Source organism: Cynoglossus semilaevis, chromosome 19, assembly GCF_000523025.1.
Source record: "Cynoglossus semilaevis isolate Cse_v1.0 chromosome 19, Cse_v1.0, whole genome shotgun sequence".
Taxonomy (NCBI): Eukaryota; Metazoa; Chordata; class Actinopteri; order Pleuronectiformes; family Cynoglossidae; genus Cynoglossus; species Cynoglossus semilaevis.
The window spans coordinates 13,639,661-13,653,099 of record NC_024325.1 but is presented as its reverse complement, the minus strand read 5'-3'; the positions used below and the strand labels follow the sequence as shown (position 1 = coordinate 13,653,099).

Here is a 13,439-nt window from a genome sequence, read left to right as displayed (position 1 = left end):
TCAGCACCGGAGGCTGTTTACTGGCATGTTTTTATCAGGGAGACGTTCAGAAATGTTCAGAGCGGCCCGACCCCACCCACGCCTTCACAGCTGCACATACGATGTGGTCACTACCCCTACAGGGCTGTAGCTGCAAGTGCAGGCAGAAAATGAAGGCTTGGAAACATGCATGTGCCGCCAAAAAATGTACAATCATGTCACAGACTGGTTCTCCCTCTCCCTCCCTCCTTGCCTCACCCCCTCCCTCTCTTTCTCTCTCTCTCTCTCTCACGCTCACGCACACACACATACACACACGCAGGCCTGGGTGTAGTTCTATGGAAATGACACTTGTATTACAGTAGAATCAGAGGCCCAGGAAGGCGACCAGCTGCATCATGTATTGATCAGCAGAGCGATGGAGATGCTGATGCTGATGGTGGTGATGATGATGATGATGATGAGGGTGAGGAAGATGATGATGATGATGATGACGGAGAAGGCCCCGTTTCTCCACACCTTCTTCCACAACGCACAAATACATGTGAAGCAGACAGATGGATTCTTTCAGATGCAGATGATGTGATGGCTGAAGAGACTCATCTTCATCATCATCTTCATCATCATCATCACCATCCAGCCATCTTACACTCAGCAGGCTGGACTGCGCCGCCCCACAGCCTTTGATAATGGGTGGCTACCTGTTAATTCTGCCGATGCTTATTTGTCTGCGCGTGAGATGCAAGAAAACAGAAAAACAGAGAGAAAAAAAAAATAATCGAAAGCGAAAGCGATGGCTCCAAAATTAGAATCCAGTCCAGGATCAGGTTTTAATCATGTGTCTTTCTGGCCTCATTGAAGAAGAAGAAGAACAGAGAGAGAGAGAGAGAGAGAGAGCCGAGCTGAAGACCACACAGATCCTCCTCGATCTCCTCACGATCAGACGATCAGCTTTCCAAAAAAAATCCTTTTAGAAAACAGACGAACGGCGCAGGGACGCGCACGTCTCCATGTCTCTGCTCTGTCGGCGGGTCTCCTCGGTGAGAGGGGGGAGAATAGAAAAAGATGAATCTGCAGCTTCTCCCTTTCCGAAAACCTCGGCCTGTTTTTTCTTTTCTTTCTTCTTCTATTATCGGTCTTCTGTCCACACGTCAGCTGAAGGACAACATGTCCACAGACGCCACCGTCCACAGCTCTGTCTCCTCACGATTGTCCATTAAACATTCTTCTCATTTTTTTTTAACTTCGACTCCGCTTTTCGTGACGCGATCCTCGCTTCCTTCCTCTCTTCTGTCTCCTCCTCCTCCTCCTCTCCTCCTTCTCCTCCTTCCTCATCAGTGCTGCCACCTCCGACTCACCAGTTTAAAATCCAGAGAAGAATTCGTCTCAAAGACATTTTTTTTAAAACATGTTTTTTCTTCTTCTTCTTTGTTTGATTTTTGGAAGAAAAAAAAAAAAAAAACACGCGCACATATGAACTGATAAATACTGTTTACTGGATTTTAAAGCTAACGAAATCACGTGACAGCTGGTCACGTAAGCCATTTAAATCTGACTCTTACATATGTTATTAATTACACCCGTCCTTAAATGCATCATCTTTGTGTATTTAGGAAGTATCTGTTTTTAATTAGTCATTTTATTAGAATTGAATATAATCTTCTAAACTGGGTCATATATTTTAATTGAAAACAAATGTTAACTTGTGTTATTTATTGGGTTGTTCACTGAGATAATACACAATAATGTGTTTCTTTGACATCTGGCCTTTCTGTCTGAAACCACCTACATTTAATACTCAGATTATAACTGACGTTAATTCACTAATTTTCTACATATCTTTCCCTGATCTGTTGTAGAGAAATGGTTACACTCTATTGTTTAGAATTTATTTTAAAAACTAAATTATCAACAACATTGGTTGTTATGTAATACGTTTAAAAAATTTTAACATAAACTTTTATTTTACAGGATCAAATTGAATCGACCAACGGCAGAAACAAACCAGGAAGAACAACAGGAACGACGTACGTAGGTACTGCAGATGTATTCATATTTACAGACTCTGTACAAACACTTGGAATTGATACATAATTCCTATGAAAACAGTGACCTCTGGCGGTAATCAAATGCCATTGCAGGCACTAGAGCTTTAACACAAGTTTGTACGTATGTTTGTTACATGTTTCTGTTCGTACACATCATAAATGTTGTACTGCTGTTGTTTGCGCAGATTTTTGTTTTGTTTTTTCATGAATCAAAGTTAATTTTCTATGAATAGAAGCAGGTTGGATTAGTCAGTAAACGCATGGGCGGGGTTTACTTTTATTTTTTTAAACGCTACCTGATTTTCCCTCCTCCCTCTTAGAGTCACATGGCCGTTCTCTGCGCTCCCGTGACTCTTTCGAACAAATAACAGGGAGACGAGGCGTGCCATGACTGCTTGCGTTTGTATTGGCCCCAAAGAGTGTCATCATCAGAAACAACACCATCATCATCGTCCACAGCAGGCGAGGGCGGCAGGTCTGTCTTCAGCCCTGTTCCCTTTTACTGCTTCCTCCACAGCCGCTGTGAAACAGGACTTCCTCCTCCGGCCGCTCACAGCGGCTCGTTGACGCTCAGACACGCCGAAGGTGGAAGTTCAGAAACTGGTGAAGTGAAGCAGGAACCTGTGGAACCACTGGTAAGTTTCATTTGCCCTTGTTTTTCCGGTGTTATTAAAAAGAAACACATCGCCGGCTGCGTTCACAGTAAACATCCCCGCGCTCAATCTTGGGTGCGTTTCAAAATGACCCCCGCGCCGCCCGGTTGCATGTTTGCGAACCTCAAAGCCGGCGCAAACAAAACGTGCGTTAAATGAGAATGTGGTTTTAGACTACGAGGACGTTTATAGTTCTGGTCAATAACTTGCGTCACCCACTGGAAGGTTTCCATCTGTGTTTTGGCTTCACATCCCGGGGGTTCGGGACACACCGTAGAGCGTATGTAAAACATTTGACGTAACCTAAGTGAAATCCACCAAATAGACCTCTCGTCCCCCTCAAAACATTGACCGACTTCCGGTGGGCTGAATTGTTTGCTTGAGTTAATGCTAAGCTCCAATGTCTTCAACACAGGGTCCGCGACCGCTAGGAAGACCGTGAAACAATTGCATTTTTTTATGGGCTGGCACAATAAAACGACGTCATCACTCCATTTGAATCCCTTTACTGTCGTTTAAGAAAGGGAGCCGTGAGTATTGTATATACGCATACTGAATACTCCTTATAGTTCTAGAAAAATGTGAAATACTGTCTACTTTTTTTTCTTTTCTTGTCAAACTGATTCAGCACAAAAACTGCTGACATTTGTGCCTCCCTCCCTCCTCAAAAACTCTTCACTGACATGAACTTCAAATGTACCTTTTGAATTCATCTCAAATGTCGTCAAGTGTTGAGAGGAAAACTAGTGAAATCTCCATGAAGTGAAGAGAAGTGAAGCTCCTTCTCTGTTGGTTTATGCTGCCTCCGTTCATATATTTATTATATTTCTTCTTCTGACGTTTGACGTGTTTGAATTCCCTGTGACATGATGCAGTAAAAAAACTTGTCATCACATACACTTGAGTCACGTCTTGTAAAAATGTCAACTACACAAAAATGTTAGTGGCCTTTAAAGGCACGGTAAGCCAGATTTATGTTTCCTTTTTTTTTCTGGCCTTTGGCTAAATGTTACTGTAAAACAGAACCCAAAACCAAACAACCTGTTCACGGGTGTGACTGTAGTCTCCTGAGAGTTGCGTCTTCCTGTCGTGTTCAGTCATGTGTCAGGCTTGTTGCCAGGTTGAGGTCAGCTGTCACGTCGTTCTCAAATCAGATACATTTTTGTGTAGGCAGTTTAAAAAAAAAATCTGTTTGGAGGACGGTGTCAGGTCGTGGTGGTCGTTGACAAACTGATGCTACACAGCTGGAGAAAAAAAAAAAAAGCGGACAAGTCTCTGTGAATCATCTGACTGAATACCAGCGTGAGGTGTGAGCGCGGAGGTTGTTTTTTTCACCAGGTCATAAACAAACAGTCACCCGGTGGCGCTCACATGTTTGAACTCTGCTGTGGTGTAACTGCAGGAGAAGGACGTTAGATAGAAGACAGATGTGTGGTCAGATGACCCATCTCATGGGCGTTAGGGATGGGAGATGTTTGGTCGATTTTACTGATTCCAGTTCTGTTCTGGATTCTCTCTGGGTTTGGACTCAAAATATAACATACACGAACCAATGGGTTTGTTTGTTTTATTCTATTTTCTCTTATTGCTTTGAAATGTTTTCAGTTTGTTCCTCACTCTTTAACTGACCATAAAACGTGTCTGGAGATGAAGACGTTGATAAGGTTAAAGAGCGCTGGTCCTCAGATTATCATGGAACGACTCGTGTTTCCCTGTGATGTCTGCTCCATGCATTTGTTTTTTTACGGCTTTTTGACATTTGAAAGCTGCAGTTCTTTAGGTCTTTGACCTCTAGAAGTGGAGTCAAGAGAACGTTAGTGGTGGAAGTCAGACACATACAGTAAATGAGTAAAGTGTCTCAGTCAGATTATACTGTGTTTATAATCTGATTAGAAACCCTTCGTTGTCTGGTTTCCTGTTTACAGATTTCCTTGTCACTTGTTTTTCATCTGTGAAGATCAACAGTCCAGTTCAGGGCACTTTTAAAGTTTAAAAAACAAATGTCTGACACAGTCAGTTATTAAAAAATGAATTGAGTTACAACGAGGACCTTTATTTTGAAAACCTCGTGTTGTTCTTTTCCAGGTGACAGATCGGCAGCCATGTCGAATGAACACACCCCACTGATCACCTCAGGGATGTGCGGCCTGACGGTGAACGCGGTCACGTGTGGCGGTTCGTCTCCGGACGTCACCCCTGACTCTGGACCTGAGCCTCCAAATAAAAGCCCCCGACAACTGAACACCTTTTTTGGAGTGATGGTTCCGACCGTGCTCTCCATGTTCAGCATCGTGTTGTTTTTGAGAACAGGTGAGAAAGAAAGAAAAAAAAAAAAAAAACAACTTTTGTCTGTGTCTGTGTCGGACGCTCACACTGCCCCTGGTGGTCTCTCTGTGCAGGGTTCGTGGTGGGTCATGCCGGACTCCTTCAGGGTCTTTTAATGGTCTTCGTGGCCTACTTCATTATATCTCTAACTATTCTCTCCATCTGTGCCATCTCCACCAACGGTGCTGTTCAAGGCGGCGGAGCCTACTGTATCCTGCCCCCTGCTGTCTGTAGTAGAACCGGACATGTCCTCAGTTAAAAAAAACGTTAAAAATCATCTTTAACAGCAGGCGTTCAGACATGATCAGTCGATCTCTGGGCCCCGAGTTTGGAGGAAGCATCGGTCTGATGTTCTTCTTCGCCAAAGTCTTTGCCTGTGGGGAGTACGTTCTGGGTCTGGTGGAGGCCATGCTTGATGTGTTTGGTTCAGACCCCGGTAAGGACCGACGTCCATTTCACCAAACTGTCCTCAGTACCACCAGTTTCTGAGGAGGATCTGTATCATTGAAAATAATTATTAAAAATTAGCAAATAAAATCACAAACCCTAGAAAATAGTATTTCATATAAAAGAAAATTATATGTTATATAAATAAATATTTTATCATATTTATTAGGCGGTTAATCAAGGCTTAAGTTAGCCAGGATTTAAGAAAAAGTCTTAATTAAATTAAATTAAATAGCTCTAATTTAGTAAAGAAAATAGGACAATTTTGTATAAAATTGTTGACAGATAACATAAAAATCTATACTAGATTTGGTAAAAAAAATTGATGATAAAAGCCAGATTATAGTTGCAACAGATTTCTCTGCTTCCTCCACTGCTCTCTCTCTCTATCTCTATCTCTCTCTCTCAGAATTGTCCGTGTCCCAGGGGGTGAGGGTCCTCCCCCAGGGGTACTGGTACACAGTCCTTTACTCCTCCGTGGTTCTCCTCCTGTGTCTGCTGGTGTGTCTGGTGGGCGCTCACATCTACTCCCGCACCGCCTTCGTCATCCTGCTGGTGGTCACCGTCTCCCTGCTGTCCGTCTTCATCAGCTCCGTCGCCGTCAAACCATTCAACATTGTCCTCACTCACCCCGGGCCGGACAACCAGACGCTGCGCTTCAACACCAGCTACACAGGCTTCAGCGCTGCCACCCTGAGGAGCAACCTGGGCCGTGAGTGTTGATGCCGGTGCAGATGTGAGGAGATGTTGAGGTGAAAGGTGTGACAGCGACTAACGGAGGTCCTGCCTTTGTTCCCTTGAACCCCCAGCTGGATACGCTCTGGACTACACCACCAACACCGTCATGTCCTTCGCCACCGTGTTCGCCGTCATGTTCACCAGCTGCACAGGGATCATGGCTGGAGCCAATATGTCAGGTCAGAAGGTGAATGTATATTTAGCAAGGTGGATAAAAATACACTAGAACTGTGGACCTGCTTGCATGTTTTCCTAAACGCAATAACAATATATATGTAAATATATATCAAATATATACATATATGTGTATGTATTTATGTGTGTGTAGATATATGTGTATATATGTATGTACAGTATATGTATGTATGTATATATATGTGTATATATGTATGTACAGTATATGTATGTATGTATACGTATATTTATATATATATATATGTGTATATATATTTATAAATACAGATTTATAAATACAGATATATATATTTTATGTTCATCTTGCTGTCAATGTTTTCTGCAGGGGAGCTGAAGAATCCCAGTGTTTCCATCCCTAAAGGCACCATCACTGCTGTCTTGTACACCTTCATTGTCTACGTCCTCCTCTTCCTCGTGGTTAGCGCCACCTGTGACAGGTTGGAAATGACTCGCATTGTGTTGTTATAATTCCTGTATTTACATAACCCTACGTTCGAACCATCTGTGAATCAGCAGCGGTGGGCGGGGCCTCAGCACCGACCCGTCGTCAGTCTCTGAAGGTGTTTCTGTCGCTTTGCCGTTGTTTTTATTTTGTCTCAGTTTTTTGGTTTCAAACTAGTTCAAACTAGCCTCACCTTTCTGTAGGACCCTGCTGATCCAGGACTACAGCTTCTTCAAGCGGATCAACATCTGGCCTCCGTTCGTCACCATCGGCATCTTCTGTGCCTCACTGTCTGCTGCCATGTGCGCGATGATCGGAGCTTCGCGCATCCTTCACGCTCTGGCTCTGGATCACCTCTTTGGTAAAGCTTGTTTATATCTGCACCTTTAAACACTGTTTACACTGAGTCACGTCCTAAAGCAGCTGTCGTCCGAACAGGTCTTCCTTTGGCTCCGGCTACCGTCACGTCCAGCTCCGGGAACCCCTGGGTGGCGGTGCTGTACACCTGGGGTTTGGCACAGGTGAGCAGCCTCTTATATCATGACAATTTTATTTTGACACTTTATTTTATTACATTTAAATATGTTGATTATTCGCACTAAAAAAAACAAAAAAAGTGACTATTGTGGGTTTCCTGCCTCATGCAGGAGGTTGCAGGTTAAATTTCCTCCTAGTCCTCAAAGTCATGTTGATGGTTGTGACACGTGATACCAGTTTGTGATGCTAGTCTTGTTGTGCGTCAGTGTGTGGTGTTTGCAGGTCAGCTCAACGCCGTGGCAGGTCTGGTGACGGTGTTCTACCTCCTGGCCTACGCCGCCGTAGATCTGGCCTGTTTGGCTCTGGAGTGGGCGTCGGCTCCGAACTTCAGGTTTGGAAGTTCAGCTCCTCAGTTTTCCTGTTTTTCACAGAGGTGTTTATATATATTTTTTTTTTCATGGCTTCTCACAGACCCACCTTCCAGCTCTTCTCCTGGCACACCTGCCTGCTGGGGATCGTGAGCTGCTTAGTCATGATGTTCGTCATCAACCCCGTGTACTCCTCGGCCAGCATCGTCCTCCTGCTCCTGCTGCTCCTCTTCCTGCACTACAGATCTCCCACCAGCAGCTGGGGCTACATCAGCCAGGCTCTCATTTTCCACCAGGTCTCTCTCTCACACACAGACACACACACACACAGGTTTATGTGACACTGATACACATAACAAATATGTCTAGACTTAATCCTAACTCCAAACTGAATCTTCAGCCTCTCGGTCAGTGGTGAAGACACAAAAATAACATTTATTACAAGGAAAAACGTCCCCACAAGTACATCAGAACCAGAGTCACACACTCACAGCTCTGCTCCTCTGCCCCGCTGTGTGTCAGGTGAGGAAGTATCTCCTGATGCTGGACGTGAGGAAGGAGCACGTGAAGTTCTGGAGGCCGCAGGTGCTGCTGATGGTGGCCAACCCTCGCTCCTCCTGTCAGCTCATCCTCTTTGTCAACCAGCTGAAGAAGGGAGGGCTGTACGTGCTGGGCCACGTGCAGCTGGGGGATCTGGGTAATGATGTGTGTGTGTGTGTGTGTGTGTGTGTGTGGACACTCTGTGTTGGACATCTGCAGCCAGCGACATTAAATTAGTCTTATCTCAGGATCCTCACCCTCTGCTCCCTCCCTCCCTCCCCCCTCTCTCTCTCTGTGGTTTTTTCCACCTCGTTGTTTTTGCGCAAACAAAACAGAAATGTTTTTTTATATCGGTGACAGAGAAGGAAAAATAATTTAACTGTTCGGTTCAGCTGCACTTCCTCAAACGACACCATCGAAGCTTAAATGGCGGAGGACGGAAAATAAAATGACCAGCTTAAAAAAAATGCCGGGATTTGACCTGATAACCATGTTTGTCACAGGAAATGAAGTGCGATTATGTTTGTTATTTGAGTTATTACAGGATGTTGAATCCGTGATGACCTATTTTGCATACTGCCACCTGCTGTTACTGAGCAGGCATTACGGCCGGATATACATAGTTTGAATATTTAGGATAATGTGGACGAAGAAGTAATGAATGTATTTGAGCGACTGCTGCTCTTCAATATATGTAAGATATTTCCTCATCAGTCAGCGCTGCTCTGACGCTGGTCCTCCATGATTAAAAGCTCTGTGGTGAGAGTTCACTCTCCACCTGCTGCTTCTCTTCCATTATTGATGAGAGACTTTCCATCAAACAGCAGAGGGTCGAGGCCCTCGTCGACTGAACTCACTTTTACATCCAGCCGTCACTGAAACATTCAGTTCACTCTGTCGTCTAAGAACGGCTGAACATCTTCATCCTCTTCATCCTCAGAGAATGATTTAAAACACAGACAGAATTGAAGTCCTGAATTTGACCGTGTACCTATAAATTATTCTTTGAAAGTAATTCATAAATTATTTAAAGAAATATATATATATTCTCGATAAATAATGTAAGAGTTCTAGAAAGAGTTAGAATCTTGATAGAAAATATACGACATATAAAAACAAGTCTTTAATTCTGTTGAAAAATTTGTTCAAAATATAGACATTTGAATCCTATAATATTCAGACTTAAGTCAAGATTGTTGTTGCTAGATAATCTCTCTGCCCCCTGGTGTTCATTGAGTAGCACTACACTATTAGAATATTTCATCTTTTCCTCTGCAGTCTCCATGTTTTTTTTTTTCACCTGAGTTAAACCTTCTCTCTGTATTGTTCCTCGTCTTTTGTCTGTGTCCAGACGCACTCCCTTCAGACCCGGTCCAGCAGCAGTACAACTTCTGGTTAAGCCTGGTGGACAAACTGGGGGTCAAGGCCTTTGTGGATCTGACCCTGTCTCCTTCTGTCAGACAGGGAACGCAGCATCTCCTCCGTATCACAGGTTTAGGTGCGTTCTGGGTCTACACTCATCACTAACACAGTTCTTTAACCTGATTGGTTGAACTGAACTGAACTGAATCTTCTCTGTCTCTGACCCTGAAGGGGGCATGAAGCCCAACACCCTGGTCCTGGGCTTCTACGACAGCTCCACCCCCGAGGACTTCTTCCTGCAGGACTCCGCCTTCTGTGACTCCTCCGTGGGTCAGAACAGCGACGGAGAGTATAATTTTGGGGTGGACCTGCCGTCGTTACAGGCCCACTTCCCCCCCGTGCGACACGTAGAGAGCCCCCGCTGGCTCTCACCGGAGGAGTACGTGGGGATCATTTCTGACGCGGTTAAAATGAACAAGAACGTCTGCCTTGGTCGCTACTTTTTCCAGTTGGAAGGAGAAGGTAAGGACAGTAAGGTGGACGGGTCGGAGCGGACCATCGACGTGTGGCCTCTGAACCTGCTGCAGCCCGCCAGCCGAGATTATGAAGACGTGTGCAGCCTCTTCCTGCTGCAGATGGCGTGTGTTCTCAACATGTCCAGCAAGTGGCGCCATGCCAGAATGAGGATTTTCCTGAATGTGGAGACGGAGTCCAGCGACCAGGGCTGGGTGGTGAACGAGGAGACCTTCAGAGAGCTGCTGAGGCAGCTGCGGATCAGGGCGTCCATCAAAATAGTCCCCTGGGACTCTGTGGTGCAGTACACCACTCAGCAGACGGGGGCACTGTCCGAGAGCTTCCTGACGGCGGTCAACTCTATGATCATGGAGCACAGCTCCCAGGCTGCTGTCCGCTTCCTTTATTTACCCCGCCCTCCGCCTCACCACAGCCAGGCTCAGCAGTATGTGGCTCAACTGGAGGCAGTGACCAACGGATTAGGGCCGACGCTTCTGATTCACGGGGTCACTCCGGTCACGTACACTGGTCTGTGAGCGCCTGCGTCTGAGCTTCTCCGACTCCCTGCACTTTTCAGCCTCACCTCACCAACAGCTGTGCTGCAAACAGAAAAGTTTCTTCTTCCCAACACAACGTAGCATCTGAACGACGTAGGACACACGTCTGCTCGGCCCATGTGGGTTATATCCTACGTTTGGGTAACTTTAGCTGACCCACACATTTAGCCTAGTCAAACACCGTCTTTAAATCTTTCAGCCTTGTCTCTCTCTGCGGCGCCCCCCTTTGTTGATAGCACTGTTGCGCTCCACATTCACGGCACATTTAAGTGTATTTAAAGGTATATTCTGCAGTATTGTGGTCTTCGTTTCTCTCTTTTTCTTTTTCTCTCTTTGTCACCAGAGTGCTCATGGAGCCCTCCAGGGGGTGCTATCGACACGAGGGTTAGCAACATTCCTTACGCTGAGTTTACGCAAACAACATTGTTCTAAAAATCATCGCTCAGTCGAAACGAAGAATACTGACGGCAGAGCTCCCCCTGCCTGTGACGCTCTGTACTTGCTGACGGCAGAGCTCCCCCTGCCTGTGATGCTCTGTAATTGTACATATTATCCATGAAACATAAACAACTGACTGTAATTCTGATGCTTAAATTCTGACCTCAGATGAAGTTAAGTTTGCTTTGCTTACTGTTTGTTTAATATTTTTTGTTTTTTTTTACCTCAGTTTCATTACTGCCACCTACTGGCTCTGTTTCCAACCACTCATAAAAGTATGGGTAAAAGTGTAGAAAATTAAGCCCGTGTAGCACCGCTGCTAATGACCGTAGCTTAGCGCACCTTCTGTGACCCATTTGAAGTGATTGTGTTTCAACAATTCTGTGGTTTATTCTTTTAAGGAAAATTCCAGCTTACTGTGCTTTAGAAAATGCTGTGGTGGCACTCTTGGCAATAAGTAATACAAACATATAATTCGTGCCTGTTTCATTTTAACATATTGCACTGTCTTGCTAGTGTGTGGCCAAATCTGGAAAAACGTGGACTTGTTGGCAGGGATTTGAACCTTTAACCATGTTTATGATCAGGCTGTGTCACAGGACGTAAAAGTGCAGCTGCGTTTGTCTGGTTACAGGAAGTAGAAGCCATCCTCTTATGATGCCTTGTGTTTTTGCATGCTGCCGCCTACTGTTACTAAGTAGGTATTGCACACCGAAATGCAGAAGTAAAAAAAATTGTAAATATCAACAGTAATGTTTAGGATCATGTTGACAGGCGGGACCAGATGTGACCTTTGAGCTGCCAGTTTAATAGCTGTTGGTCAATGAAGGTCACGTCTTATTTTCATAAACTTGAACTGATCTGGTGAAACCCAGACATTAAATCAAAGTCGATCGATAGAAAGAGAGGGATTTCTGGATCAGACGTTTATCAGAACAAAACTACGATAACACTCTAATCGGTGAATTTATCCAGGATAGTGTGTGGATAATCAAACGGTGGGTTGCGGACCAAGTGTGGGCCCCTGGTCCTTTTTGTCTCTGTTTCTGCTTAACCAGGGTAAAATGTTGTGCCTTGTCTGAAGAAAGCAAGAAAACATCAGCATGAAGTGTCCTGTAAATGACATATAGAGCATAAACTGTCACGTACCAATCACAAACGCTGAGCTTTAGTTTTATAGGACCAATGAGATTAGATGATTAATGATTGATTGTTGTTGTTGATGGGTTTGAAACCAAAGCGTTGTCTCTGTGGAGAATGTCAGGGATGAACTTCTGTTCTGTGGTGGACCACTCTTCCGTTACCTTGTCGCCTCCTTCATTTCGACGTGTTGCTTTTTTTCCTTTTTCGCTAAATTATGTTGCAGTGTTAGCTTTCTTGTTTACTTATTTCTTGAAAAGTCTTATGTCTTCATTTTAATGTGTTTTGAAAGTGAAATTTTACATCTGACCTCTGGGGGAATCAGGAGTCCGCTGAAAGAACTTTTTTTTTTTTGTCCTGTTAAAGCAGCTCTTTATTTTAAAGGTACAGATTCTTTAGAAACCTTGGGAGCTCCTTTACAGAACATGCGACCAACTGTTGCTGCACTTTAGTTTGGTGTCTGGATGGACCTGAGTGTTGACGAGATGTTAGGGAGGAGGACCGGAAACATGTTCACCGTGGAGTAAACACTGCACAGAAGCCAAATGTACTGCATGACGGTATCTTTGTTACTGAGCTGTTTTTACTAGAATGTATTTGCTGTATTTAAATATTCGCTTACCTGTAATAGAAAGTGTATTTATAAGTTTATTAATAAATACACTATATGTGTGGAGTAAACACAAGTTTAACTGCTGAGCTTCAACAACCTCTTTAATCACTGTGACCAGAATCACCGCCCTCTAGTGGTACATGTGGACAGCGCATAAATGGAGTCACATTTTTTGTAAATTCAGCTGTTGTATAATCTCACTTAGCGCATGTTTGTGTGTGTGTGTGTGTGTGTGTCTGTACAGCTTGGCTGAAGTTTAGAGCTGGCAAAGCTACGGCCCGTGGCCCAGATACAGCCCGCTGGGATTTTTAATCCAACCTGCCACACAGTGGTACAAGGTATGGTCAAGACTGATGTCAATGCTAATGTTTCATGAACCACAATCCTCTGTAATTTCTGTTGATGCCACTAGATGGTAGTAGACATCAAACCCAAACCAAATTCTCTTTGAAAGTTTAGGTTTTACTGGACTTTTGTTTTTCTGCATCACAAACGTGATTGACCTGTATTTAATTATTAATTCAAATTTATTAATGCAGTATTTTTTTAACAGATTTTGAAACACCTTAAAAGTTTCAAGAAACCTGATGTCAAAGTAAGTTTA

At 44.2% G+C, this 13,439-nt stretch overlaps 2 protein-coding genes across 6 annotated transcripts in view; one reads left to right on the top strand and one right to left on the bottom strand.

The window, feature by feature from the left end:
- The window catches only part of gnb2 (guanine nucleotide binding protein (G protein), beta polypeptide 2), a 6,463-nt gene extending 5,169 nt beyond the window's left edge, over nucleotides 1–1,294 (bottom strand). For both annotated transcript variants that reach the window (XM_008333116.3, XM_017041639.2), the window contains exon 1: nucleotides 681–1,294. The gene's annotated coding sequence lies outside the window, so the exon portion shown is untranslated. The remainder of the gene's footprint in view (nucleotides 1–680) is intronic.
- A 654-nt stretch (nucleotides 1,295–1,948) lies between these two features.
- Nucleotides 1,949–13,430, top strand: slc12a9 (solute carrier family 12 member 9). 4 transcript variants are annotated; one of them, XR_003052883.1, is made up of 17 exons: nucleotides 1,949–2,014; nucleotides 2,348–2,662; nucleotides 4,766–4,990; nucleotides 5,080–5,214; nucleotides 5,304–5,441; nucleotides 5,862–6,164; nucleotides 6,262–6,369; nucleotides 6,711–6,822; nucleotides 7,031–7,188; nucleotides 7,266–7,348; nucleotides 7,571–7,695; nucleotides 7,776–7,968; nucleotides 8,195–8,369; nucleotides 9,564–9,710; nucleotides 9,806–10,763; nucleotides 13,080–13,173; nucleotides 13,389–13,430. XR_003052883.1 is itself a non-coding variant. In XM_017041635.2 (15 exons), the coding sequence occupies exons 3-15, from the start codon at nucleotides 4,783–4,785 to the stop codon at nucleotides 10,621–10,623; spliced, it is 2,703 nt and encodes a 900-aa protein (XP_016897124.1). In that variant the 5' UTR covers nucleotides 1,949–2,014; nucleotides 2,348–2,662; nucleotides 4,766–4,782; the 3' UTR covers nucleotides 10,624–11,143. The 4 variants fall into 4 exon arrangements, 1 of the variants encoding a protein (XP_016897124.1); XR_003052884.1 differs by lacking the exon at nucleotides 1,949–2,014 and having other exon boundaries at nucleotides 2,104–2,662; XR_003052885.1 differs by lacking the exons at nucleotides 1,949–2,014; nucleotides 2,348–2,662 and adding an exon at nucleotides 2,731–3,210.
- The last annotated feature ends 9 nt before the right edge of the window (nucleotides 13,431–13,439 follow it).